This window comes from Botrytis sinoallii (assembly GCF_014898435.1).
Source record: "Botrytis sinoallii strain Bc 23 chromosome Unknown BSIN_029, whole genome shotgun sequence".
Lineage (NCBI taxonomy): Eukaryota > Fungi > Ascomycota > Leotiomycetes > Helotiales > Sclerotiniaceae > Botrytis > Botrytis sinoallii.
The window spans coordinates 59,455-85,426 of NW_024066056.1; the positions used below are offsets into that span (position 1 = coordinate 59,455).

The 25,972-nt window shown below is 44.0% G+C and overlaps 12 protein-coding genes across 12 annotated transcripts; 7 read left to right on the plus strand and 5 right to left on the minus strand.

The window, feature by feature from the left end:
- Positions 1-711: 711 nt before the first annotated feature.
- Positions 712-2,051, minus strand: EAF02_010992 (uncharacterized protein; the record flags this gene model as incomplete). The annotated part of the gene is made up of 3 exons (XM_038907040.1): positions 712-866; positions 916-1,144; positions 1,194-2,051. 3 exons carry the CDS (start codon positions 2,049-2,051, stop codon positions 712-714), a joined length of 1,242 nt encoding a protein of 413 aa, XP_038753066.1.
- A 330-nt stretch (positions 2,052-2,381) lies between these two features.
- Positions 2,382-2,752, plus strand: EAF02_010993 (uncharacterized protein; the record flags this gene model as incomplete). The annotated part of the gene is made up of 2 exons (XM_038907041.1): positions 2,382-2,590; positions 2,653-2,752. 2 exons carry the CDS (start codon positions 2,382-2,384, stop codon positions 2,750-2,752), a joined length of 309 nt encoding a protein of 102 aa, XP_038753067.1.
- Positions 2,753-3,974: 1,222 nt separating this feature from the next.
- On the plus strand, positions 3,975-5,447 carry EAF02_010994 (uncharacterized protein; the record flags this gene model as incomplete). Its single annotated transcript, XM_038907042.1, has 3 exons — positions 3,975-4,075; positions 4,126-5,304; positions 5,354-5,447. 3 exons carry the CDS (start codon positions 3,975-3,977, stop codon positions 5,445-5,447), a joined length of 1,374 nt encoding a protein of 457 aa, XP_038753068.1.
- Positions 5,448-6,142: 695 nt separating this feature from the next.
- EAF02_010995 (uncharacterized protein) lies at positions 6,143-8,699 on the plus strand (the record flags this gene model as incomplete). The annotated part of the gene is made up of 2 exons (XM_038907043.1): positions 6,143-6,338; positions 6,490-8,699. 2 exons carry the CDS (start codon positions 6,143-6,145, stop codon positions 8,697-8,699), a joined length of 2,406 nt encoding a protein of 801 aa, XP_038753069.1.
- Positions 8,700-9,017: 318 nt separating this feature from the next.
- EAF02_010996 (uncharacterized protein) lies at positions 9,018-10,128 on the minus strand (the record flags this gene model as incomplete). The annotated part of the gene is made up of 4 exons (XM_038907044.1): positions 9,018-9,126; positions 9,191-9,748; positions 9,846-9,962; positions 10,034-10,128. 4 exons carry the CDS (start codon positions 10,126-10,128, stop codon positions 9,018-9,020), a joined length of 879 nt encoding a protein of 292 aa, XP_038753070.1.
- Positions 10,129-10,889: 761 nt separating this feature from the next.
- Positions 10,890-11,480, minus strand: EAF02_010997 (uncharacterized protein; the record flags this gene model as incomplete). The annotated part of the gene is made up of 3 exons (XM_038907045.1): positions 10,890-11,044; positions 11,110-11,383; positions 11,454-11,480. The coding sequence occupies 3 exons, from the start codon at positions 11,478-11,480 to the stop codon at positions 10,890-10,892; spliced, it is 456 nt and encodes a 151-aa protein (XP_038753071.1).
- A 406-nt stretch (positions 11,481-11,886) lies between these two features.
- On the plus strand, positions 11,887-12,675 carry EAF02_010998 (uncharacterized protein; the record flags this gene model as incomplete). The annotated part of the gene is made up of 1 exon (XM_038907046.1): positions 11,887-12,675. One exon carries the CDS (start codon positions 11,887-11,889, stop codon positions 12,673-12,675), a length of 789 nt encoding a protein of 262 aa, XP_038753072.1.
- A 1,151-nt stretch (positions 12,676-13,826) lies between these two features.
- Positions 13,827-14,838, plus strand: EAF02_010999 (uncharacterized protein; the record flags this gene model as incomplete). The annotated part of the gene is made up of 3 exons (XM_038907047.1): positions 13,827-14,131; positions 14,194-14,695; positions 14,779-14,838. The coding sequence occupies 3 exons, from the start codon at positions 13,827-13,829 to the stop codon at positions 14,836-14,838; spliced, it is 867 nt and encodes a 288-aa protein (XP_038753073.1).
- Positions 14,839-15,443: 605 nt separating this feature from the next.
- EAF02_011000 (uncharacterized protein) lies at positions 15,444-17,514 on the minus strand. Its single transcript, XM_038907048.1, has 4 exons — positions 17,032-17,514; positions 16,576-16,826; positions 16,126-16,483; positions 15,444-16,070 (listed from the first exon to the last, which is right to left on the minus strand). The coding sequence occupies exons 1-4, from the start codon at positions 17,346-17,348 to the stop codon at positions 15,779-15,781; spliced, it is 1,218 nt and encodes a 405-aa protein (XP_038753074.1). The 5' UTR covers positions 17,349-17,514; the 3' UTR covers positions 15,444-15,778.
- A 1,344-nt stretch (positions 17,515-18,858) lies between these two features.
- On the minus strand, positions 18,859-20,389 carry EAF02_011001 (uncharacterized protein; the record flags this gene model as incomplete). Its single annotated transcript, XM_038907049.1, has 4 exons — positions 18,859-19,203; positions 19,257-20,028; positions 20,084-20,201; positions 20,287-20,389. 4 exons carry the CDS (start codon positions 20,387-20,389, stop codon positions 18,859-18,861), a joined length of 1,338 nt encoding a protein of 445 aa, XP_038753075.1.
- Positions 20,390-21,719: 1,330 nt separating this feature from the next.
- Positions 21,720-23,207, plus strand: EAF02_011002 (uncharacterized protein; the record flags this gene model as incomplete). The annotated part of the gene is made up of 2 exons (XM_038907050.1): positions 21,720-22,390; positions 22,460-23,207. 2 exons carry the CDS (start codon positions 21,720-21,722, stop codon positions 23,205-23,207), a joined length of 1,419 nt encoding a protein of 472 aa, XP_038753076.1.
- A 1,267-nt stretch (positions 23,208-24,474) lies between these two features.
- Positions 24,475-25,668, plus strand: EAF02_011003 (uncharacterized protein; the record flags this gene model as incomplete). The annotated part of the gene is made up of 3 exons (XM_038907051.1): positions 24,475-24,738; positions 24,794-25,254; positions 25,311-25,668. 3 exons carry the CDS (start codon positions 24,475-24,477, stop codon positions 25,666-25,668), a joined length of 1,083 nt encoding a protein of 360 aa, XP_038753077.1.
- Positions 25,669-25,972: the final 304 nt, after the last annotated feature.

The window sequence follows — 25,972 nt, forward strand, 5'->3', positions numbered from 1 at the left end:
AAAAAAAAAAGGTTCAGCCTGGCACATTCACTGTAGAACCGAACCCCGCAATCATGAAGCTCATTTCAAGCCTTGCTTTATCGGGACTAGCGCCAATCCTTATCCACAATGATAAGAGTTCTTCACTCGAGGTCTCTAAGGAGAGGACAGGAATCCTTTTAGATGTGGCTTGAATGCCAAAAGAATGGTACAACACATCCATACAGATGATTGCTTGCATTGCATCCGCTTAGTTGCAGCGCGGCATAGTTATGATGAAAGTTTATTGAAGATCTAGATAGTTCGATATCCATATCCATGTTCTAGTACTCCAAGATGTACTTTAACCGTCTAATTTGCATAGGATTTCTGGTACTGATTGGTGGTTCGAATTGTGATTCGTCAATGGGAAGATATCGTTTTTTGAACTCAGTGTATATCACACACAATATACATGTATATACTACCCCCTCAGACGATATCTACTATTGCAAATCTCACATTGAATTGAATTCGTACAGTGATTATGTATCCGAGATTTTCAATCCCCTTGGAGCTTGAAGATTTCTACTGGAACTTCACATCCTTTCCAAGACTAAAATCTCTCGACCACATTGCGGCAATTTAGATAGCTGTGTAGTTGAGACTTGATATAAAGGTATCATTAAATATTTATGCATGAAGTATTCCTATACTCCTTTCCGAACTTAACATTCTAAACTCATCTCTTCCCTAAGAAGTCATATGCTTCCCATCCTCCCCACCGCGTAATGCAAGAAAAGCTCGTACATCCGTCACATACTGGAGTCCTTCCAAAAGGGGTACTAGATGTAGCAGATCATTATCCGTGGGATCATTGATCCACCCTTCTATGGGTATTGCATTATCTGTCGAATTGTTAGCTTGATTCGATACCTCATATTGATATATATTCACCTTGATGGAACAGATAGCTCACAGGGCTATTGTCTAAAATCATAACTTTACTAAGATCAGGCTCAACAGAGCTGAGATCTTTAATAAAGGCGCCGTTTCGATAGGTACAGTGCTGTCGATAATATCGTGCAGAAAAGAATTTACGCTCTTGTTCTAGCAAATCTATAACCGGGTCTGCGTAATCTTGAAGTGATGCCGTGAAAACAACCAAGTTATACCACTTGCAGACCTGCGAATCCTGTCAGTGAAATTCCTTTATGGCGTACATAGCTGCTTACACGTCGCAAAAATTCATCGCAGTATGGCCTCTTATTCACATAATACAATATTGGATGTTGAGGACCAGCGCCCCCTGCACCCATGAGATTTGTGATTTGTACTTCCACCATATGGCCAGCACTCATTCGACCTCCATAATTCATACTGTGTATCAAAGTTTCGTCCAGGTCGAGAATAAGAGTTTTCTGGGTGAGTTTGCCCACGGGAGCATCAAGAGTATAGGATGGTTGTCGTCGAGGTATGAGGGGTCGCGGTGGTGCTGGAGCTCGTGGATATTTTGTCATGAGGAGAGAGGAAGTTGCGGGGGACGTAGGTGACTTCATCATCGCAGCAGCCATGTCGGTAGCGGACATGGAGCCGCCGGATCCATCACTCTGAGTAGTTGTTGACGATGCCTTCCGGTGCTTCCGCTGCCTCAAATTTTCATCGCTGTGAATCTCGATGCGAATGGATCTCCTCGCGGGTGAGATCTCGTCAGAACTTTGCAAGGATTTTGAACGTGTTTGGCGATTCGACGTTTTCGTTGCAGATTTGTCTGTCTCGCTAAGGAGCCGGTCGTTGTCTGATTCAGACTCAGATGAGATGAGGGACGAGGAATTCGGCGAGGGAGAATCTCTCGATGAGGATGCGTGTACCGCCGAAAACTTCCCGTTGGCCAAATGACTTATATTACTTTTCTCGGAAATGGGCGATCCCCCCGTCGATTGTGTGATTGAATGCCCAGTCGTGCCACCAAATAGTTTTCTGAATTGAGATATTGGGGCAAAATGACCCCGTTCATTATACAAGCAAGCTATAACGTATACCCCCGGCGCAACAAGAGTAGATAGCACCCATCGTATAGAGTCATAAAGCATTCTCGTTATACCCACATGTTCACTTGTATGATAAGCCATGCCTTCCTTGTGTAGTAGTGGTGTAGATTCGTGTATTGTATTTTCATCATCGGCATTCGAGTTCTGGCGCACTCGTCTTGATCCAGTCCTTTCGGCTCCTCGCTGTATACCTCTTCCCGCGAATTCCTTCTAGATTCTGACGTAGTTACGGATGCCAATACATTTCCCAGAGAATTTGAACGCGAAAGTGAAGGAGAGTGGGTAGGAGAGCCTCGCCCCGAAAGGATATTCAAAGAATTCATAATGGTTTCCGATCCATGGAGGAAGGTTTCTAGCAATCGACCATAAACAATGGAGATGCGCGATAATCCAACTAAAAACGCTAGGAGCGCAAAGCTCCAAAAGTCTATGATATATGAGTTCGGTTCGGAAAGTATACTTGCGTTTATCTTTCCTAAAATCCCGAATGGTGTTTTCGCGCAAGTTATCGTCGACTTGAATGAAAAAATGGAAAGGAGTGAAGGTTGTGAATTATTGGTATATCGTAGAAGCGTATCGTTGTTAGTGTACTCGAGTAGGTATGGGGTGCTCCGTACGGTACAGGTATATGTAAAGTACAAAGGCAAAGTCGCTGCTCTGATCAAAAAAGGATCTTGGAGAAGAGATTAAAACAAGCTAAACTTTTGGAGGAAATCGCTGTTCTAGATGAAGAAAATGATTGACCTCGGAAGAAACAGAGGAAGGGGGAGAGGGGGAGAATGGGAAAAAGCGTGTAGATGGGAGTGGGAAGGGGAATTATAAGTTATGAGAATGTCGACGAGGATGAGTGAGCGTCCGAATTATAATGATCACATGAAACCGTGTTAATATCTGGGTAGGTACAGTACAGTTCCAGATTATCTTCAACAACACAACACAACACAATGGGAAGGAGGGATTGTTCACAAGTAGGACAACACGATTGGGGATGGCTGATGAGTGAATGGATACGAATGCTAGTATACTGCGGGTTGTTGAATGCTTTCCAATTGCACTCGCTGCACTCACTCCTTAATGCAAACTCACTGTTCAACTCCTAGACCGTTCTCGAGGAGTTACTTCCTTCTGCTTAATTAGGTTCGGTTGGGAGGTACGGTTGATATAGTTTGCATTCGATCATCTGTATGGTGAGGTTTCTCATTTTGATGGAACCTGCCCCCCTAGATTACCTCGATACGGACCAGATAGTCTTCGTTCAAGGTCAAGCTTCGCAAGGAGGCCGGTATTATTCACAGAGTGACAGAGTGACAGAGTGTACGTAGTGGACTCTGTGCTGTACCTAGGTAGGTAGCAAAAGCATCATACAGTCCATTGCGCTTTGAAACCACACGAAACTCTAAGATACACGATAGCTGTTCATTCAATCCCATTCCGAGGCTGTATTATCTTGAAGAAGAAAGAATTATTGAATTGATGTTGCTTTTTACACTGGAATTGGGAATATGGATCTTGGATCTTGGATCTTCCGAGTTGCGTTCAAAAAGTAATAAATCTATGATCCCCTTCATCCTGAGTCACCCGTCCCCGCACTTTTAGCATTCTAGTATCGTAGTAGGTCTGCCAAAAAAGAGATCTTCAACGAACACAATTCTTTTATGCTCTGCAAAATTGAGACATAAGTTAGGATAGGATACAACTTTCAAGGTATCCATTCAAAATTCGACATTGGGAAGAACCCGAATACGACAGTAACAGTGACAGTATCAGTAACTCCAAACAATTCAAATCCGATTCAGAAATCCCCATCTGCAAAACTTCATCGAGGGGCAATCGCACTCCGCACAAATATTCGACCTCGTCAACTCCAAGCAACCACACACCACTTACTACCCGAAATCTTTCCCCTCGAAATTTATCCACCTCCAAACTTTGACCGTCACATCCAATCTTTGAATCAAAAGAGATATGCCTCCAGTTCATAGTGGAGGGTATGCGCCAAACCTTGGTGCATACTTAAAATCATTAAAGAGTCAACCAGTTGAGTCATCCATAGAAAATTTGATATCGTATGTACCCTTCCATAATCTTCAATCAACAAACGACTAACACATTCCAGACTCTTAAAACGACGACAGATAAGGACTTCGAGATCATGCGCCATAGCTACAGCTCATTTACTACTCCAAGTTGTCGCAAAGCAAAGATGGACGGATATCACAAAGCTTTTGGAACGGGTTCGGAAAGTAGGACAAAGGTTGATTGAAGCACAACCAAGGGAAATGGTCGTTAGCAATATCGTTCACAGAGTCTTGGGTATGATCAGAGACGAAGCAAAAGAGGATCGCAGCGAGGATGTCAGTGATTCAGCATCGACAAGTCAAATTGGTTCGCCCATGCGTGAGGGCTTCAGCGATGTGGCATTACCAAGGGCGTCACACAGCTCGCGGCCTCCTCTAACAACATCACACACTTCCTATGCTGCCCAGTATAACATGCCTGTGCAGCAATCAATGTTCAACCTCCTCTCCGCTGCCCCTTCGCCGGCCTCCACGCCCCCAGGAACCGCGTCTCCTCATGGCAGATCTGTGGTAGATATGACTTCACTTGCGCATAAGATGGCCTCTAGCACGAAGGATCTCAAGGCCGAAATCATACAGGGTATCGAGGAAATTATCGAGGAACTCGATCAAGTCGATGATCAAATTTCTAGTTATGCGCAGGAGCAAATTTCTGAGAAAGAAGTTATACTCATTCACGGCTCTTCAAGGAGTGTCCAAAAGTTCCTACTGAAAGCCGCGGAAAAGAGAAATTTTATTGTAATAGTTGCTGAATCGTACCCAAATGACCATTCTACGACTCATTCTACGATTACTGGAAAAGGAGAGCAAGAGACCGATGACGATTCGGACGCAGAGACCATGTTAAAGCCACTTGCGGCTGCTGGAATCACGGTTATTGCGATAACAGATGCTGCAGTATTTGCAGTAATGCCGAGAGTTACCAAGGTTATTTTGGCTACTCATACTGTTATTGCTAACGGTGGATTGGTAGCCGCAGCTGGCGCACGCATAATAGCAAAAGCTGCAAAGTTTCATAGAATTCCAGTCATTGTTGTTAGCGGTGTCTATAAGCTCAGTCCGGAATATCCTTTCGAGTTTGAATCGCTCATTGAATATGGCGATCCTGGAAATGTAGTTGGATTTGAGGCCGGTGGGTTTGTAGATAAGGTTGAAGTCGACAATCCTCTTTTCGACTATGTCTCCCCCGATTTAGTTGAACTTTATATTACCAACTTGTAAGTTTTCACAATGTAATTCGATGAATACTACTAACAAATTCAACAGAGGAGCCCATGCGCCGTCTTATCTATACAGGATAGTTGCAGAGCACTACAAACCGGAAGACATAAATTTTCATAAGCCAGAACTCCAATTGTAAATGTAATTAGGTGGTTTGAAAAATGAGAATAATCTTCTACGGCTCCAATTTGATTCCATGTTATGCACTTCTTTTGATGGGGGTAATTAATTAGGCTCTGTCTGTACAGCTTTCACTGCAAGCATAAACTTTATACTGAAGAGCCCCCAGCTCTGATTGCGAAAGGTATGATTCTACAGCCTAGTAGTGTACGAGGAATCCATCTATGGAAAGCTCCAAAGGCATCGCAATACTAGGATGTTCGGAGCTCGTGCTTTGAGCCAAGCTCTAGTGGTGGAATTATCGATATCAATAACTTGGATCACAATGACGTTTGTAATGCAACCAGCAAACGGTATATTCTCTTGGTACCAATAGTCATTCTCGACTCTCTTGCTACCGTGGCTGCCTTCATTCGAACGCGTAATCTTGCAGAATGGTGACTTATCTTCTCGTTTAAGCATGTTGTGAGACGGAAGGGGGACAGAGATTGGCAGATATGAGTGATTGCTGATGTGGGGGTGCTGATCTACGACAGGGCTGAATATATAGCTCTATTGAGTCGATCAGGTTGCCTTTTGTTGAAAAGCTCAAGCTATTACCATTTTCTAGGATTTTATCCAAACATTCCTTTCTTGCTCTATCCTTCGTTGTTGTCAAAATACCATCTTGCCACCATTACTTCTTCAGTCGTTGCGATCTGTAGTTTTGGAACCATGGATCAGACTGCCCCTCCTCCATATAGCGAAACCGATGTCTTTTCAAATACCAATACTACGATCCCAACACCCACAACGACAGAAGCAGATGATGCATCAAGAGTGAATGGAAGAGCTCGGTCAGATTCATCATCGACGGAAAATTCGTTGATATATACTCCTCCTTACTCACCAAACGAGCCTGATGATCAACGTAAGCACATTTACTTTAGCTCCTTGATCGAACGGTGCGCTCGTCTCGTACAGAGATTCATTTGCATATTTAATGGAAAGAGCAAGAGAGCTTAGTTGGAGGTTGAATTTTTTTGGTGTTTTACATAGCTCCTAACCCCCTGCTATTCTAGATTCAGAAAACAGTCCCAGAAATCTATCTCCTCACAACTACTTCGAGTCACGACCATTACCGCTGCAATTTTCAGCTCCCAGAATTACTCAGCATGAAATATGTGTTACCCTGAGAAGTGCACCAGATGATATCCCCATCCCATCTTCCGCGCCAGACTATGGCATCACACAGCAAGATTGGTCAACGTTTGTGAACTACTTACTACCAAACCACACCCTCAATGTCAACCACGATGTTGCAAACCGTAAGCTCAAAGCTGAATTAATTGACGAGCGCATGCACAGACTTACGCTCAATGAACATGATTATTCTAGACTTGACATGAATGAAGTTCAAGCGCAGCTTCGTCCTCTTCGTCACCCCATCACTGCATCCAATACGGATTGGATAGGACGGGTGGATGAAGTGATCAAAACTTGGAATTCTGGGTTCTTTCTTCCTCGTGGATTGGAGATTCTTCGCATTGATGTCGAACAGCCTGAGTTATTTCGGGATAGAGACAATAACATTCCTGGTTCTTGGATACCAGATGAAGAAGAAGAGTCGCGCTTTCCCGAGCGAAACCGGGGTCGGAGAGGCTTTTTGAGTTGTTATTCTCCGTGTGGTCAAGGGACTCGGAGGTTCAGGCTAGGTTCTATGGTTGCGGATGATGAGGGACTCAGAATTGGAAGGAACGGTGTTGTGGCCAACTCGAACGGTTTGCGTATTGGTAACATGTTTGTTGCTGATGATAAGGGAGTGCGAGTTGGTGGTAGTCGAGGGATTGTAGCTGATGAAAATGGAGTTGGTATTGGCGGTCGTCGGTTCGGAGGTAGAGGGAGAGGCAGTATGCATGCGCCGGAGATTAATCGAGGACGGGAACAAGAGCCAGAAGGATGGCATAGGAGGAACGGATGGGGAAGAGGGGGCACACACTCGCGAGAGGCTAGCGGGAGATGGGCAGAAAATCCAGAAGGACGGTATGAAAGAAGAGGAAGAGGTGGTCTACAAACGCAGGATCACCACAGAGGAGGAAGACACGAATCCGAAGAGTCTCACCGTGGTCGCTCACAATTGCATCACGATTTCCACCAAAGAAAACAAAGAGATCATTCCTCTTCATCCTCCTCATCTTCATCCAGCTCCTCCAGCTCCTCCTCCTCAACATCCCTCGCTTCCCTCCCCTCCCCCGACCATCTTCCCGATCACCAACTCCTCGCCGCCAAAGAATCCCTACTAGCGTGGCTCCACCACCCCGAATATCCTACGACGCAACAAACCATTCAACGATTAAGACAAGACATCCAATCCGCGAAGAAGAACAAGAACAAGAACAAGAATAAGAAGAATCCTAATCCCAACATCGCTAATTCCGCATCCACAGAAGACCTCGCCACCCTCCGCAAAGAAGTCGCAGATCTCCTCCGAAAATTCAACGACGAGCAGAAATCTCAAAAAACCATTCGCAAGATCCTGCGCAAAGAACAGCGAGGATTGAAAGAAGTGCATAGGAAAGAACGAAAAAGCACACGCAAAGCGGAGCGAAAACGCGCGAAGAAAGATAAGAAGGATAAGAAAAAGAAAGAAAAATGTAACAAAAGAGATCTTTCACATGGTCTACCCTCTGCGCCTATACCCACCTATCCAGACATCCCGGAGATACCCAGCGCGAGATTTCCACCGCTTCCAAATCTTCCTGCTCCTTCATTCCACACCCCGTTTCTCGGGATGCAGAATCCTAGCGTGTCAACTATGCCCGGAGGGACATGGCCGTTTCGCTCTTCTCCTCTTCCTCACCTGCAGCCTCACATCCCCACTCAAATCCCAAGATCTTCCATTCCTCTCCATCCTCCCGTTCCTTCCCCCTACGCACAAAATTCCTCGCATATCTACGCTCAAGCTTCTGCTCTCCTAGCGAGTGCGATGGCTAAGGAAGTCGAAGCTAGGACTCTAGGGGTCGTTTTAGAGAGTGTGTGTTTGAATGAGGGAGAGAGAGATGGCGATGTATTGGAAATAGAGAAGGAGAAACAGGAAGTAGAGAGGCTTCTGGAGGAATCTGGGGAGTTGAGGAGGGAGGGGAAGAGATTGATGGCGGAGGCGACGCAGATGGATGGAGGGTTTGCGAGGGAGATTCAGGAGCGGGAACGCGAGGGAGATGGGGAGACGTGGGCAGAGTGGCTTGGAAGTAATAGGGGTCAGAGTACTGGGATTTTTGGGAGGCAGTTATGAATGCGTGTATTGGTTGATTGATAATGCGGTATCTTTTGTATTCCGTCTAAGCGTTATTGGATTTGGATCTTCAATCCGCGCTGAACGTTCTGAGGGTTACGTTAATAAGTTCGGACGAATTTATTTCAATATCTAAACCCCAAGAATGTCTTGATCAGGACTTGTTCACTTGCTTTCAACTATCTATTGCTCTTCTGACATGGCGTGAAAAGCCTATTTATATCGTCCTGATTACTTTTATTTGTTTCTGTTTCATCGATATCTAGGTACAATGTGAATATCTCCTCAACCTCATCTCATCCCATCCCGTCCCATCAATTACCTTCCTGGAACATCCAAAAGAACACCACCGTCAACTGCAATAATCTCTCCATTAACATAGTTATTCTTCGATAAGAATAACACAGCCATTGCCATTTCCTCATCACTATACACATCATTAGCTTTCCAGCATTCTCAAACCCAAAGAGAGAGAGAGACAAAACACATACCTTCCACCCCTCTGCATAGGCACATGACCCTTCTGCTGAACCTTCTCCTCATCCAAATGACTCTTCTGCGTCTCATCACTCTCCCCCGTCGTCATCTCACTCGGGAAATATCCCGGCGCAATACTATTCACCCGCACGCCAATCTCCTTGAACTCATAACTCATCAACTTACTCAAATGCACCGTCGCGCCCTTGGCCGCATTGTACGAGAAATGTCCCTGCGCATGTCTCATAATTCCACTCATGCTACTAATCACAATGACAGAGCTGGACATGCGTCCATGAGCCTTCTGAGCCGCCTGTAGCAGCGGAAGAAAACAGACCGTGGTAAAATAGACGGCCGAGACGTTCGTGTTAAAGGTCGTGCCCCATTCCTCGAAACTTTCCGAATTGAACAGTTTATCTTTCAGCGCGACGGCATCCGAGGAATTGGGCTCGGCTTTGGGTCCGGAGATCCCCGCCCCCGCGAGGAGCAGACTGATGTATTTCTCCTTCTTGCTGATTTCGGAAACGAGGTTTTCGAGATCCGTTTTGCTGGTTACGTCACAGGGACCAATTCTGGAGGTTGGGGATTAGGTTAGATACGCTACCGAATGTGTCTATCGTACCTGTTGATGGGTAGATGATAGAGAAGGAGACCAGGTACGAAACTCACGGGATAATAGAACCTCCTGATGTGGGCGAGTGTTGCTTGGCTGCATTTTCTAGAGCTTCCATTCGACGACCTGTGATGTATACTTTTGCTCCATTTGCAGCTAATGTTTGGGCTGCCCTGTTTGATTATCAGTAGATATTCAAATATAAAAATTTCCAGATATGGAGAGAGAGGGGGAGGGAAAATACATTAATCCAATACCAGTTCCGCCTCCCGTGATGACGCAAACATCATTCTTCATAGAGAAGAGATTCTCAGCTCGAAGTTCATTTGTACCAACCATTTTGAAGTTTTAAAGTTTGAAGTAGAAAGGGAGAAGATATCAGTTTGTCTTTGTGTTGTGAGATGTAGTAGTCAAGTAGAAGAGATTAGCAAGAATTATATACAAAAGTTGAAAAAAACCCATCACCTGTTCTTTGTTCCTACCTACCTTATGCACCGGAGGACTTGCTCCTTGATCTGATATTAACAATGGAATGTTTGTTAGTTCCATACGTCACTGCACTTTGGTTTGCGGGCCGTTTGACGTGGGGGAAGGAATACAATATGTAGCCGCCACTGGTCGCTTGTAGCTCCCGCCAAAGCTAGAGCTAATTGTAACAACCGAGAAAGATCGATCGATGCCGAAATCATTCATCAGTGGTGGGGGGATTAGACAAATGCATGTTTTGGAGAGAATAAGAATTACTCGAGTAGATGGCGAATTACGCATATCAATGAAGAATTCTCATTCTAGATATAAAGCCCTCCTAAGAATTGATCCATGAGATTGATCAAAAGGCACACAAGTGCTGACCTAGTATTCACATGAAAACTTCTCATGGGTACTTCAATACTTGCATGAGGTGTACACATATTTATTATCCTTTATATTCCCTAAGATATCGTGAAAATCATCATAGTACCGAATCTGCCTTATGGTTCTACTCATTCTTCATGAGCCATGGTATATTTAGAAAGATCAAGCGCATTGCGCAGCGAATCTCCTCTCCCCTCACCTCCATTGTTGTACATATTAAAGTCTTCGAGGTGGTCGGGAGGTCTTTATGATGATTCCTCAACCAAGACCTTGTTCTCTTCCAAAACCTTTGCTAGTTCTCCATTTTGGTGCATTGCGACCAAAATATCACATCCACCGATAAATTCCTTGTTGACATAAAGTTGGGGTATGGTTGGCCACTCGGAGTATTCTTTGATTCCTGTTTGACATGCATGTTAGATTCCATGTAGCATACAACAAGGATTGGTGTTTCTGGAGACAAACCTTGTCTTAAACCTTCATCCTCAAGTACATTAAGAGCAGCAAACTTCTCTGGGTTCAAGCCTTGCAGGCTCAAGATCTGAATAGTTGCCTTTGAGAAGCCACACATTGGGTTTTCTGGTGTGCCTTTCATGAAAAGGACAACTGGCTTTGAGCCAACAACTTGATCAATCTGCTTGCGAACTTCTGTAGAAAGATATCTGGATGCGATGGGGGAGAATCGAGGGGTCGAGAATTTGGAGGCAAATACCGCGGGGCGGGCAGCCTGTCGGAACATCTGATTAATGTTAATTAGTATTCCAGGTAATGTTTTTAGGTTCTCAATGACTTGGAGAAGCTCGACATACCGATGACAACATTGGTTTGGCAATCATATTGAAATATGATATCTTTTTACTGTACAAGATTTGTGGAATTTGATGTATTTTTTTGGGTGGCCTTGCCTCTTGATTGACAATGTTTAAGAGCTTCGGAGAATGGAGGTTCGGAAGAGCTAAGCATTATCGAACCAATCAATGTCTGTGGTATGTAATATTATCGATAACTGCACTCAGCCTTATGAATCAAATCATTCGATAGAGAACATCCAATAACAATGAATAATGATGAGTGAATAGAGAGTATTGAATCATTCTAGATTCCCATTCTTTTTATTACAAATCCCTTCTTCCGTTACTGTAGCATGTAAAAAATCCTCAACTCCCACACTCTCACACACAATCAATCTTCCAATTGCTTCCCAATATTCAAGTTATCGAACTCATCAAAATCTTATTCACCATGTTGCAAATGATCCATACCGGGCGTGACGAGCACCGAACCCGAGTGTCTGGAACATCACACCCTTTTACGGCTGCGGATCATGCTTCCGATGGTAAACGTCACCTCCTCCTAGCAGCCAGTGGATCCGTCGCAACCATTAAAATCCCCAACATCCTATCTGCTCTATCACATCATCCCAATCTCTCAATTTGTGTCATCCTTACCAAATCTGCAACCAATTTTCTCCAGGGTCAAAGCATAGAACAACCACATATCGATACTTTCCACCGATACGCCAACGTGCAAGGTGTGTTCCTTGACGAGGAAGAATGGATCCATCAATGGAAACGTGGTCAGAGTATTTTGCACATAGAGTTGAGAAGATGGGCACACATGCTTGTCATTGCGCCATTGAGCGCCAATACGATGGCTAAGATTACGGGTGGTTTTAGCGATAATTTGCTTACGAGTGTGGTGAGGGCATGGGATACTACCGGAGAAGTGGAAGCTTCTACTCAGAATAGTATGGATACGAATGGAGAGACGGTTTTCAGCGGCAAAAAAAGAATAGTTGTAGCTCCGGCGATGAATACCGCTATGTGGAGACATCCAGTAACGAAGAGTCAAATCAAGATCTTGGAGCAGGAATGGGGTATTGGTCCTGGTGGGGATGAGGGCGAGGGATGGTTCGAGGTTTTGCGACCTCAGGAAAAGGAGCTCGCTTGTGGAGATGTAGGGGATGGAGCCATGAAGGATTGGAAGGAGATTGTGACAGTAATTGAAAAGAGGCTAAAGCTGGAAGCATAATTGGCACTGGGAGGTGATATGCTGGCAACTTTTCTTCAAGGGAATGTAACCTCCACGGATGGAGGGCCAATTATATCTAGCTGTTGTGGGTGTCGAAAAGTGTCTTGCCGTTTTCAACAGGTTGCGGCGTAAAGTTGGCGTTCGGAGTATGGAATTGCATCTGTTATAAAGGTTACCTCAGATACCTTGGACTTAGTATGTTCAGCTTGATATTCCGTATTTTCCTATTACCCTTGTTGAAATGTCTGAAAGTTAGACATTGAAAAATCAAAATCAAGATTAAAATGTAAGTGAGGATGGAGACTAAACCTTGGCTAGCCCAGAAGAGTGACGGAAGATCTTTCCTGAAGTTCAAACATTGTAATCAACGAAAACAATTACAAACGCCAGATTGCTCAAGAAATACAGTTGTAGGTGGAATTACAAAGGTCACATTGGAAGCGCATACAATCGATCATCGAATCTGATATTGAGGCATTCTGTACCCTATGAATATCAATCTCATAGCTAGAATCACTCTACACTTCATTAGATCTTTCATTTCATTCGTCACACTCATCAATTCTTGTTTGTCTCAGTTCAACACTTTTCCAAAAAGCCTCCCGAAAACATTGCAAGTAATTGCATCATAAACCCCCCAAAATATTGATGCAGAGCACTTCACAATGCTAGTAGCCTTTAGCACTCATCCCATAATGGAATGCTCTGCTCACAGATATACATGATTACAGCTACCTACCAGACGGCCATCGGCCGAGGGAGTGTGCTCTGTAGGGTCATGACATTGGAGCCAGAAGTATGGGTGCTCACCTGCAGAATCCCGAGATAGAACATGCGAGACCACAATAAAATTCTTAATTATACAATCAAAGGGTTATTTATTTCTGTTTATGGAGAAGAATTTCATTATTGTATTTCATGCGGTGAAATTCCATTGTGAACACGATGAATGCACATGTTGTTCAGACAGTTCCTTCCTCCTTTAAAATCGGGATTGTTTTAAAGCAACTTTCATTTTCACTTTCAAGTCCAAAGCCTCAACACAACATTTCTGAAAGCATCCAAATCCCTTCTTCATCCACGAAGAAATTCATATTTCTCTCCCAGTATAGTTCATCCATACATACATAGTGATATATTCAGACGTCACAATGACACGACAAGCCAACCATCCAAAAGACTTTCCAGCCACCCACCGCAAATCGCTCGATGGAAGTAAAGCACATGGCGCAAAATCAAAACCCAAGACATCCAAAGTATCCAAGACAGCACCAACACCCAAACAATCCCGAGAGCAGGCCAAGAAATCCATCGTCGTAAAACCAATTCCCAAGAATGAGGTTCGGAAACTTCAACAGAGCGGTAAAGATACACGTCCATCCCAGCTTCCCAAACATGCTCATGGAGCTGAATCATCTCTTCAACCCGAGGATCTTTCTTCTGCTTTCGAAGGCGAGTATTGTACTTCCATATACTATACTATACTTATTTGATAGTGTGAAACTGACTCAACTCCAGAATCCCTCGAAGAAGCCCGAACCACATTCTACGTGCCGGAAAAGCCGCGTTCGAAGAAGCCCACACGGGTCTTCTCCAAAAACTCACCAAGGCCCAAACCACCGATCAAGCCTTCCTCCAAACCATCACCCACAACGCACAAGCGCTCAGCGCGCCCTTGGCCACGCAGAAAATCCAAATGACGGTGCAGCAAAAAGGACGGCGCGTTTCCGAAATCGTCGAGATTGGCCAGCGCGTTGCGCAATTCCGACAGACGGTTGAAAAGGAAGAAAAGAAGCTCGAGGGGTATTGGCAAGAGTGGGAGGGCGTACAGTCTGAGTTCAAGATATTTGCGACTCGGGTGTTTGGGGGCGAGAGGTTCAATGAGGAGGATGCGGATGAGGGATACTATGTCGATATGCTGTTGTTGAGTGCTGAATACACGGCCCAGATGAATGTTTTGTTGGAAGAATTGGATGAGGTGGGAAATGAGGTGATTAAGAAGATGAAGGCTTCGGAGAAGGTATGATGCTCTTGTTTTTACTGTGCAGGAAGGCACACACATATTAATACATACATTTATACTGACAACTACATTCCGTGCAGGAAATCGATGTAAAAACAGACAAAGTACGACAAAGAATTGTAGGCGCAATGATGTGGTGAATGGGGATTTATCTTAATTTGCTCACTGGTATTGAGCTGCTCGTGCTGTGTTGTTTGGGATGGGATGCACGATGCGAATAGACACTAGCCATATTTTCATATTTGCTCATACTCATGTCCATTGGACAATGATATTGCTATATAATTTTGCTGGGAGGAGCTAATTAAGTTTAATACCTACATATACATACAACACAGTCAGTGTATTATACACTCACTCTATACATCTGTACATCAAAATCCACATAATAATCGAATCTTTCAATTACGTTTTAACATCCTGCAAAGCAAAGATTGCTTGAATTTTGACGAGTCTTCTACATACTTCCTCTCCGATGAATCAGATCCCCCTTCCAGCCCAGCCGTATGTTGAAATCGTTGAATCTCGGCTATATACCAAACTCTAGCTCGTATGCATTATAGCATTCCATCAGAAACCAAAATTTCCTGATATCTAGACTTCAAAGACTCGACTCTCGATGTTGAGATTGCTGGTCATGAATGAATGAATGTACGCTTCCTTCAAGACATTGAGAGCAATGTTCCCAAAGCCAAGCAGCACATCACACCAGACTGACGAAATGGGGACAAACACGAACATTATCTTTCATAAATCATTGCTGTGATATTCTCTATTCTATCAAAAAATACACAAAAAGCCAGTCATCAACGCTGATGCGACTCTCTCTATGCAAACAGATATCTCTATGTCGCTGAACCAAGCCCCAAAGAAAAGCAAAAGCAAACCAGGCTGCGCCATAAAGTAGCCAATCAATTTTTTTCCTCCCGCCGTCCAAAAGTGCAAATGCGAGAGACGAAACAAGAAAAGAAGACGATCTGGCTGGTTGGAGAATCAATCTCCACTGTACAAGCGAATCCCATAGCCAGAACGATCCAGAGTACCGAATTACCCGAATCCAATCAATGGAATGGGGATGATTCATGCACCAACTTCATCAATGACAACACCCCATTCGTGCTCTACGTTTCCGTACATGATGTCGACCAACCATTGCTTGACCTTTGCAGCGTATTCTCCGCTGTTGCCCTTGACCATGGGGATATCGATATCCTTCTCTCTGTAGTTGATTTGTGCAACGGGAACGACGAAGTATGCAGTTCCACAAGCGAAAGCCTCTATGACACGGCCTTCTTTGGCGGTCTCGGCAAGCTCATCCATGGTGAAGTTGCGCTCCACGATTTCAAGCTCGGGGATACGTTCTCGGATGAGTCTGTAGTTTCGAGGTTAGAACAATTTTCAAGGCAATGAGTCAAGAGGATACTTACTGCAAAACACTTCTTCTGGTAACACCATCCAAAATAATTTTGTCCTTCAAAGGAGCAGTAATCAACTGCTTCTTACCCTCCTTAGTTTCCCACACAACCATAAAGTTGCTGGCTCCAGCCTCGGTAACCATTCCATCGAGCAACCACAAAACTTGATCATAGCCACGGGCACGAGCTTCCGAGTTCGCCATCAAAGTAGGTCCATAGTTGGCTCCTACCTTTGCGAAACCGAATCCACCAGGCCAGGCACGAACACCTTCTTGACTGGCAAGGAGCTTCATTCCCTTGGGCGAATCCATTGAAGGCATGAAGGTGGAGATGATGAACATTGTGCATTCCTTAGGGGCAGCAACACCAACTACGTATTCGTATTAGTGATCTGTCTAGTAAAAAGTATACTTCACACTTGACATGGCGTCAAAGTCAAAATCTAGCAAAGGGTATACTCACGTGCTCCAGCGCTACCAATCATGGTGGGTCGCAAGTAGAGGAAAGTACCAGGTTCTGGGAGCCATTTAGGACCGTCCACAGAAACCAAAGCAACGATGAGTTTCTCCAACTCCTTGGGATCGAATCCTGGCAGCGAAATACGGGTAGCGGAAGTGAGCATTCGCTGACAGTTGCAATCCGGTCTGAACAATCTGAGTTTTCCGTCGAATCCACGGTACATTTTCATGCCCTCGAAACATTCAGTTGCATAACTAAAATGAGTCAATATCTATATTCGGAATACATAATTGGTCAAAAATCACAGTATGATTCTTGTTTGGGTTGTGATATGAGACGTCTGTTCGGAGATCCTATCCCATCCCACATCATCCTCAAACGAGAAAAATGGTGGCTATGGCTCAAGCGCCTCCCATCTAGCAAACAAAACACCACAACGAAAAACAGAAGACAACTTACTGTAAAACAGAAGCCGTGGGAGCCAAAGAAAGATTTCCATATGGTTTCAACTCTGGTACACCCCATCCCGTCATGTTGTTCCACACGGCTGTGACCATGTGGTCGGTACATTGAGAGGCAGTATTGATGATTGGGTCGCCTGCTGCAGGAACATTCATAGGAGTGGTGGTTTTAGTGACCTTGAGTAAAGATGCATCTAGATGAGGAAGAGTACCAAATTCTGTGGTTGCAATCTTTTTGGTGACGGCGGCAGCCAAGAGTTCATCGGATTGCTGAACATCTTTAGGAGGAGTTTGTGAGATTGCTGATGGAGCCATGGTGAATATGATGTGTGATTTTATGGTAACCTGATCCCCAATTGATACTTGAGAGAAAAAGTAAAAGAGTGTAGGAAAGGGAAAGTATTGATTGAAAACTTCTTAAGAAAATCTAGTAGTCTTGATGTCAAAAAAAGGTTGCAGGTGATTAAGAGAAATGGAATTCGTGGACAAAGAAAGGATTTCTAGAGTTTATATAGAATGAACTAATAAATTTATTAGTAAAAGGAGTTTCGTTTGAAATTTTGAGTCACACCCCAACAAACAATTTTGGACAATTTTACTGGAGGGACTCGAGGGAAGGAAGTGGAAGGGGAAGGGAAAGGGACCCAGGGGAGTGGAATCTACAGACATGCACAGATAAGATTCTCATACTCATAAACCCATAAATTTATAAATTTATAAAAATATCAAAATGTATATTTGACAGAGAAAACTCAAACTCAACCTTATGGCACTAGCCAATCTCTGTGGGAATCCTACCTGGGTCATCGAGTAATCGAGGCGATGTATCAAAAAAGAAGCCAATCAATTATTATATTCTCATACGCCGCCCACCGCCCATTTGGGGTCTACTTGGCAGGTCCTCCATCGAATCATGGCTTTGGAGTATAAAAATACCTGACGGTTTAGCACGTAGATAGTACGTACGTACGTACCAGATTTCGTGTCTAGAAAGTTGTCATGAATTTTGCTGGTGGGTCACTGCAATGCACGGAAAATCAACTACTATGGAAGTAACGGCACGGAGTACATCGTAGTCAGTCGGGAAGGGCGTGTTATATCAGGAGAATAGTCAAACAGTGAAGATCTACTCCAATGAGTCCGATCATTGAGAATTCAAAAGGGAGATAGATCCATGTAGAAGGGACTGCTGTCAGAAGACTGACCCCCCGAGTTTTGACCTCTAAGCATAAGAAAGTATATCTTGGCGAGGAATGATGGATTGTATGTAACACACGGCTTATTGGATTCTTGCTGCGGTTCATTGTCCGAAACGGAGCCGGACAGGAGACGTTGATGATAAGAAGAAGGCGTTGAAAGTCGTGGATGTGGATGTGGATGTGGATGTGGATGTGGATGTGTGTGCATTGTGGGACATATCAGATATGATGTCGTCAATTATGAACATTTTTCATTTTCACTCTTTCCAATAAAAATGGATGAAAAGAATGAAGTTTGATATGAATCGCTTATTGCCGGTTAACGGTTACACTCGGATACTGAGACTTCAAGATATGCGGAACTGCAAGAAAGATTCGTATCATCAGAAGTCACAAGCACATTCATAACCTGATAGATCGCTGTTTGTAAACATTCAACATTGTCAATTGGCTGTAATGTTTTATCTTGACGGTGGATACCAAGCCATGGCATGTTCTTTGGTCAATTAATCTGATATTTATCTCTATCTTATGTAAAATTAGGTGGTATCTCTCTATCTATGAACTTTTTTTTTTTTTTTGGCTGCCTCTCTACCCTTGAACTTTTCCTTCAGGTTTTGACCCATTTATGCAATGTTTTCCTTTAATCGCTGCTCTTCTTCCAATCGTTCGCGAGTCCTCTGAGCCTCCTCGCCAATACCTTTTACTCCCTTTACGCGTTGTCTTTCTTCATACATGTCTCGACTTTTCAAAATTCTTTGTACGATTTGACCAGCATTGACAAATGCAAATTCATGGTTTCCAATTTCACGATAGATTCCCATTTCCTTTGCAGCGATGTATGGATCATAAGTCAATGGCATGAAACTTGTTGGTCCGTGATAGACGGCATCAGGTACTCCCCATGGAGTTGTTGTAAGATATGCCTTGGAGGGAGTAAAAGGCGCACCAAAGATGACGGCGTTGACATACTGTATAAAGTTAGAATTGCAACCTGGGCGAGATATTTTGGGACGCTTAATACCTTGCATTGCAATACGCAAAGACCTCGTTCGTAGATATTCATGATTGGATAATTGACTCCTTTCCAATGATTGATAACTTCATCATCGTGAACACCAGCCACCACGAAACATGGGGCATAGTCTGCCCCTTTACCAAGACGTTCTTCTACAGCCTCTTTGTTGTACCAGCCTTCTGCCTCAGCGAGCTTCTCTTCCGCCTTTATGACTTGTCGAAGGAATTCAATATGACCCGAAGAAAAGAGATCGAAGCCACCATCAACATATACGACTCGCTGACCAGGTTTTGGGGTAGATCCTTGCATCAATGAACTGAAGACTCCCTTCTCGTTCTCGGTCTCGTCCTCCCTAGCCGCAATCGAAGCTTTCCAAAACCAAACACTTGAGCCTGGCTTCAGTCCAGTTTCATCGGTAGCATACATTCGCATTCTTTCAGTCATAGCTTTGCCTTCAGTGTGTCTCTCCTCCGGAGTTCCAGAGCCATCTTCCCCAGCCAAGAGCTTGGGAAGTGATTTAATAAAGTGCGTTCGTGTGCAGAGTAACATTCGTCCTACAAGATCTGTCGTCGAGATACTTGGCGTTCGCTTCACGACCTTGAATCTACCTGCGGCCTTGACAAATCGATAACAATCTTCCCCACTGCTGTCCGATGTAATATCATCGCCATGAACTACATATTTGCACCCATAATGAGAAATCCATGGCAAAGAAGTAACATATGGCGCATATGATACCGATTGTGTAACCCATCTGCAGGCATCTACTGCCGCGATTCTTGAGGATATGGTATCAGTAAATCAGTCCTCGTCCAATGGTCGTCCTGAATTACCGTTCTTGTAGCGTCATGACCGTAGGTCCTTTGTTCTCGAGAATTGATTCATCTGAATGAATTCCTACAACCAACTCATTCCCCAATTGTCGTGCTTGAAGCATGGCGCCAGCATGTCCTGTAGAAGAGTCAACATGTTAGCATATGAAGTCAGGGGTAAGCTTTCAACATAGCTTCCTGGAACTCGATATAAACAAACATACCATGATGAAAGAAGTCCCAACATCCATCTACCCATATTCTATCCTCTAATATCTCAGGCGCTGGTTCGCCAAATGGACCTTCTTCCTCGAAATTATTGGCCATAATTATGAATTAATTGAAAGTATGATTATTCTTTGGTTTTGAAGATCGATATATTTCACAAAAGGTGTTTCTTCAAATGGCTAGGTAAGGTTAATAATAAAAGAAGGGGTTGCGGGGCATCTCCTCCCTTTACCGCTTACCAGCAGATCAAATCAATCAATCAATCAATTAATCAATCTCGTCAATCTTATTCATGGATCACACTGTCCAAGTTCTACACAGTACCATGTAACTGGAAAACCTGGAAAATTAGAACATGAGGCTATATTCTAGAAAATATGCAACCTCGGAGATTCCAAGAAAGAAGGTGACGAAAAAGAATTCTCCATAGCCAAAGTTTGTGCTATGTAGGTATGATGTAGATATTCGATGCTTCATTCGTCAAATCTATCTACCTATCTGGGTACTCGAGTATATCATGCGTGCCATTTCTTCAACGCTTCAACGGCTCCAGATGGATGGAGTTCACGAAGAACCAGTCAGGAAGCAGCCATGATTATTCCATACAGCTCAGCTGTACAGAATAGGTCCATAGGATGTGAGATGTAAGGTTAACCCTATTCAAGCAACCTTACCGTCTTACACCCCCCTGAACGTTGGGGTCAATAGACCGATAAAGTAGGATGGGCAGCGATACACCACCACCTATGTGGTTCTGAACAATCAAACTATTGGGTTACAAGATACCCAGATCATCTTACTTATGGGACATGAAGGATAAGACAAGAAGAGGATAGGTAGATATGGATATGAACTCCGATTCCTTCCTTCTCTTTGCATTCGATCTATCACCTCGTACTTTGTTGTGTTTAGTCTTTTTTTGCTTCTTCAGTCAATCCTTCCTTTTTTTCCCCCAATTTTATCTGTTGCTTTTTCCTCATCCTGCAGATTTGCTTTTTACGGTTGAAGTCTGGGGATGAGACTTCGGTATTTCCTTTCTGATCCACTCGAATAAATAAATAATATTAGCACATTTCCCAACAGGATTTGATAATATATATCCCTTTTGATTCCTTTTTTTGTCTCTCTCTTTACTTTTGAAGTGTTGTTTAAAAGCAGGCAAGCAGGCAAGCAGGCAAGCAGACAAGCAGGCAAGCAGGCAAGCAGACAAGCAGACAAGCAGACAAGCAGACAAGCAGACAAGCAGACAAGCATACCGACGACAACGAAAACGAAAGAGTGCGAGAGACGACAGTCGAAGAAGACATCGAGTGTGAACATTGATTCTACTGAAGAGAAGCTCGAGAGACGAGAGAAGGTGGGGGCTCCAGCTATCATCGGAAAATCCAACATCTAATTAGCCGATGTTGTGGCGTACTATTGCGGAAAGATGCATCGACCTACACCCTCCTCAAATACCAATGGTGGACTCTTCAAAGGTGGTAATATATTTGGGGGCAGTAAGACTCCAACTTCAAATCGTCCAAGCACTAGCGGAGGTTCCCCTAAAAGCGAGTCCAAATACAGTCCAACACATCAACCGACTCACCAACCGAGACCATCGGTAACGGGCTTCAGTCGCAAACCCTCCTTTTCTGCATCCTCTCGCCATAATCGACGTAATAATTCCACGGCGCATTTACACTCAACACTCCTACCCAATCTTCCATTATTTCCCACTTCGAACTCATCCGAAAAGCATTCTGCTGCGAACAATCCCTATGTCGTACCAGTAAACCTTCCATTACCACCCTCGGATCCCCGACAAAGCATAGATAGTTACGATCGCGTTGTCTTGGCAGAAACCGCAGGAGCCAATTCGTTTGGAGAAACATTACCGCGTCAATCGATAGATGCTCAATCCTTCACCTCGACGACGCCATATTCGAAGATGCTTGCTAGACCAGGAACGGGTTATCAATCCTCAGGGGGAGGACCTGCGGGACCAGGTGTAATGGCCCCAATGCAACCTGGTAGTCCTACGCTTGAGACCATAACTTACCAGCACATACAAGAGATGGCGTCGAAGAGAATATCTACTCTGGATTATTTACGAAAGGCGTATGTCTTCGCCATCCTTTCATTGCAACTTACCCCAGAAAGATTATACTGACAAGCTACCTCGAATAGTCATGAAGGAAGAGTCTACTGGTTCAATACATTATTATTCAACAAACCGGATTTACAACGAATGCCCTACTTCGATGCGCGCAAACTGGCTCGCCGCGCGACAAATTATCTTCTTCTCGGTCTTTCACTCCCTGCAATCCTCGACCTCAATTCTTCAAGTCCTTCCGAATTTCTGCGCACGCTCAACGCGCTTCTCGGCGAATTCGAATCTTTCCAACAAGCGCATCCACCAGATGGATCGACATCTTCTTCATTATCGCGCGGAAGATTTCCACAAATGTTCAAGCGCTCAACTATGATTCCAAGTAAAGGGCGACGCACAAGTTCTGCAACCGAAATAGGATTACCGATGGGCAACGATGTCTCGGATACGAAGTCTATCAATGGTAGTACATCGAGTGGAGGTGGCAATGGCGCAACATCATTCCCAGCAAGTGAGAACGATTTATTACCAGGGGAGGAATATACACATCTCTTGACACCATCTTTACCATTCGATCCCGATTTCTACGAGACATTTGCGACACTCTGCGATGTGTTGATTGATTGTTATACAAGGTTGATGAGCCTGGTATCGTCACCTAAAGAGTGCAGTCCACAGATTGCGGAAATGTTTACCAAAGCAGATGCTAGAGTAAGGAAGATTATTGTGCAGGGAGTAGTAAAGGAATTTGAGGATAGCAGCAGAGGTGGAGTAAAGAGTGAGGTTGCGGGCGTTGGGAGAGTGGTTCTGGGTGGGCTTATGTGAAGGATATTGTTTACTAGGGCATTTTATGGGTGGATTAACGGCTTGATACCATATGAGGATTATGACGGGTTGGGAAATTTAAAGGACAACGGCGTCGTTTGCATACATCTGCATCACTATCTACATTTTTGGATTTTGGGAGTATGAGTTGCACATCAGGTAGATGGAAATTAATATAATATTATCATTAAATAAGTTTGCTTGACAAAAGGAAAAAAAAGCTTTGTAAAGTTCATCAGACACCATAACGCAATTGTGGTCATCAAATTATGAGCCGCTTTTTACACGGCCCAATTCAGTGCTTGACTCTATTTGGTAATCATCACCTGAACTGCTTTTATGATCGCAACAAAGTCCAGCTCCTTCGACAGAGCTTCTAAGATGAATGACTTCCAATCAAGGACGACCCTTTCGGTGAAGAAAGGGTTAGAGTTTGGTGTCCCAACCTTCAGTCAAAAACATCTTTGCTTTCCTATAAGCTATAGACTCAAAAAATGTAATTGAACTTCTCGCATCAAGAATAAGCCCCATCGAGTTACTTTCCCAGCTTTGCAGCAAAGGAAAGCAATCGCATAACTATCGATCTCGACGAAAAAGCCTCGACTACCATTAACACTCCCACCCCAATCAGGAACATGTCTTCTACCTCCCATCACCACTCTTCTTCAAGTCAGTTGGAAACATTACACAAGAGCTCGGACTCATATCTTCATCCATGTGGTCTCCCATGCTCTGAATCCAATTTTCAAGAAGCCTCGTGGCAATAGTAATAACGGCAAAAGGATGGATGAAATTGAAGGTAAAGAATTGGTAGAAGAGAAGCCGCAAGTGCTTCTATGGCGGCGCGTTTCCGCAATCCTAACTTTTAGAAAGAAGGGTGTCCGGGGACTTTCTCCCAAAGCATAAGAGTAGATTGAAACATCGATGAAGATATTTCTGTTTGTGTGCTTCGAATGCGATTCTTTGAGCGAGAAGTTGTAGAAGAAAAGGAAGAAGAGAATTCCCATTGGAAAATTTAAATTTTGTAGTGGATGGGAGGTTTTGTGCGGCCGCTAGTGTGCAGCTAGCTAACATCATTAGCGCGGATTTTCAACATGAGCTTTCGATGCCTGGAGAAGCCGTCTTTTTTAATTACGTGCACGCAAAACAGGTGAAATTGAAATTGCTCGACGACCAACGCCAACGAACGCGAACCGACGCGAAAAAGCTTTCTTGCTCGAGACGGCGCATACTACTGAGACGATTTTGCAGATATTTATAAGCAAATATGGCCGGATTATTTGGTTCTGCGGCTACCACAACCTCGACGAGCGCGGCCAATACTCTCGGTGATCTTTCGAAAGATATCCCTCTCAATAATCCTCCCGAGGATAGTATTTCCGATCTTGCCTTTTCGCCGGTTTCCGAACATTTAGCGGTCGCATCATGGGATAAGAAAGTGAGGATCTATGAGATCTTGTCGAGCGGACAGAGTGAAGGCAGGGCATTATTTGATTTCGAAGGGCCGGTCTTTAGCTGTCACTGGTCAAAGGTATGTATACGTTTTAGCTGAGCTTATAAGAGAGTATACTGATAAAGCCGAATAGGATGGAAAGAAAGTCGTTGGAGCCGGAGCCGACAAAACTGCGCGTGTTATGGATCTTGAAAGCAATCAAACGGTATCGCAAGTCGCCGCGCATGATCAACCGATAAAATCCGCGAGATTCTTCACTGCCCCTCAAACAAACGGCGAGATGCTCGTGACCGGATCTTGGGATAATACCATTAAGTATTGGGATTTGAGAACTCCTAATCCGGTCATTTCGGTGAACATGAACCATAAAGTCTATACCTTAGATGTGCAAAAGAATGTTTTGGTTGTTGGTACCGCAGACCGATTTATCAATATTATCGATTTGAACATGCCAGATAAGATTAAGAAGACCATTCAAAGTCCGTTGAAATGGCAAACTAGAGTCATTAGCCTATTTCCCGACGCTTCTGGTTTCGCCGTTGGTAGTATTGAAGGAAGATGTGCCATTCAATATGTTGAAGACAAGGACGCCAGGTATGCAATCTTTCCCCAAAACGCATTTCTCAAGACCCCTCACTAATCTATCAAAGCATGAACTTCTCTTTCAAATGTCACCGCGACCCACCCTCAAACAACATGACCAACGTCTACTCCGTAAACGCAATATCCTTCCACCCTATCCACGGTACTTTCAGCACTGCTGGGTCCGACGGCACGTTCCATTTCTGGGACGGAATTGCCAAGCATAGATTGAAGGGATACCCAACCGTTGGGGGAACCATCTCAGCTACAGCCTTCAACCACACCGGAAACATTTTTGCCTACGCCGTTAGCTACGATTGGAGTAAGGGTTATGCAAGCAACACACCACAATACCCAAATAAGATTATGTTACATCCAGTAAACGCGGATGAGTGCAAGCCTAGACCAAGCGTCAAGAAGAGGTAGATGGAGATAAGATTCGATTACACTATGAGAATTTCGAGACGGAAAATTGGCGAATGATAAATAAAGATATATGGGCGAGAATTCCAAGGCCTGAAGGCATCTTTGATCCTATAAGATGGCATATGAATCGAATTGAGTGGAAGGAGGCATAGATGTAGTCCTAGACCGAGCGTTTCAAAACCAGGATCTAATCGAGCAAGGGATGGGAGAGCTGGATGCCACAGTTATACAAAAAGATGAAGTTATTACAGAGGAGTTTAAGGCGGTCACAGGGCGATCAATAGGATTCCAAAATTAGGTCATA

Bases quoted from the DNA above. Each gene is read 5' to 3' on its own strand.
- EAF02_011000 (XM_038907048.1), bottom strand. From the start codon at position 17,348: ATGGCTCCATCAGCAATCTCACAAACTCCTCCTAAAGATGTTCAGCAA. The intron at 16,827-17,031 runs GTAAGTTGTCTT...GACTCATTTTAG, and splicing joins CCCACGGCTTCTGTTTTACA to TTATGCAACTGAATGTTTCG. The intron at 16,484-16,575 runs GTGAGTATACCC...ACGAATACGTAG, and splicing joins GATTGGTAGCGCTGGAGCAC to TTGGTGTTGCTGCCCCTAAG.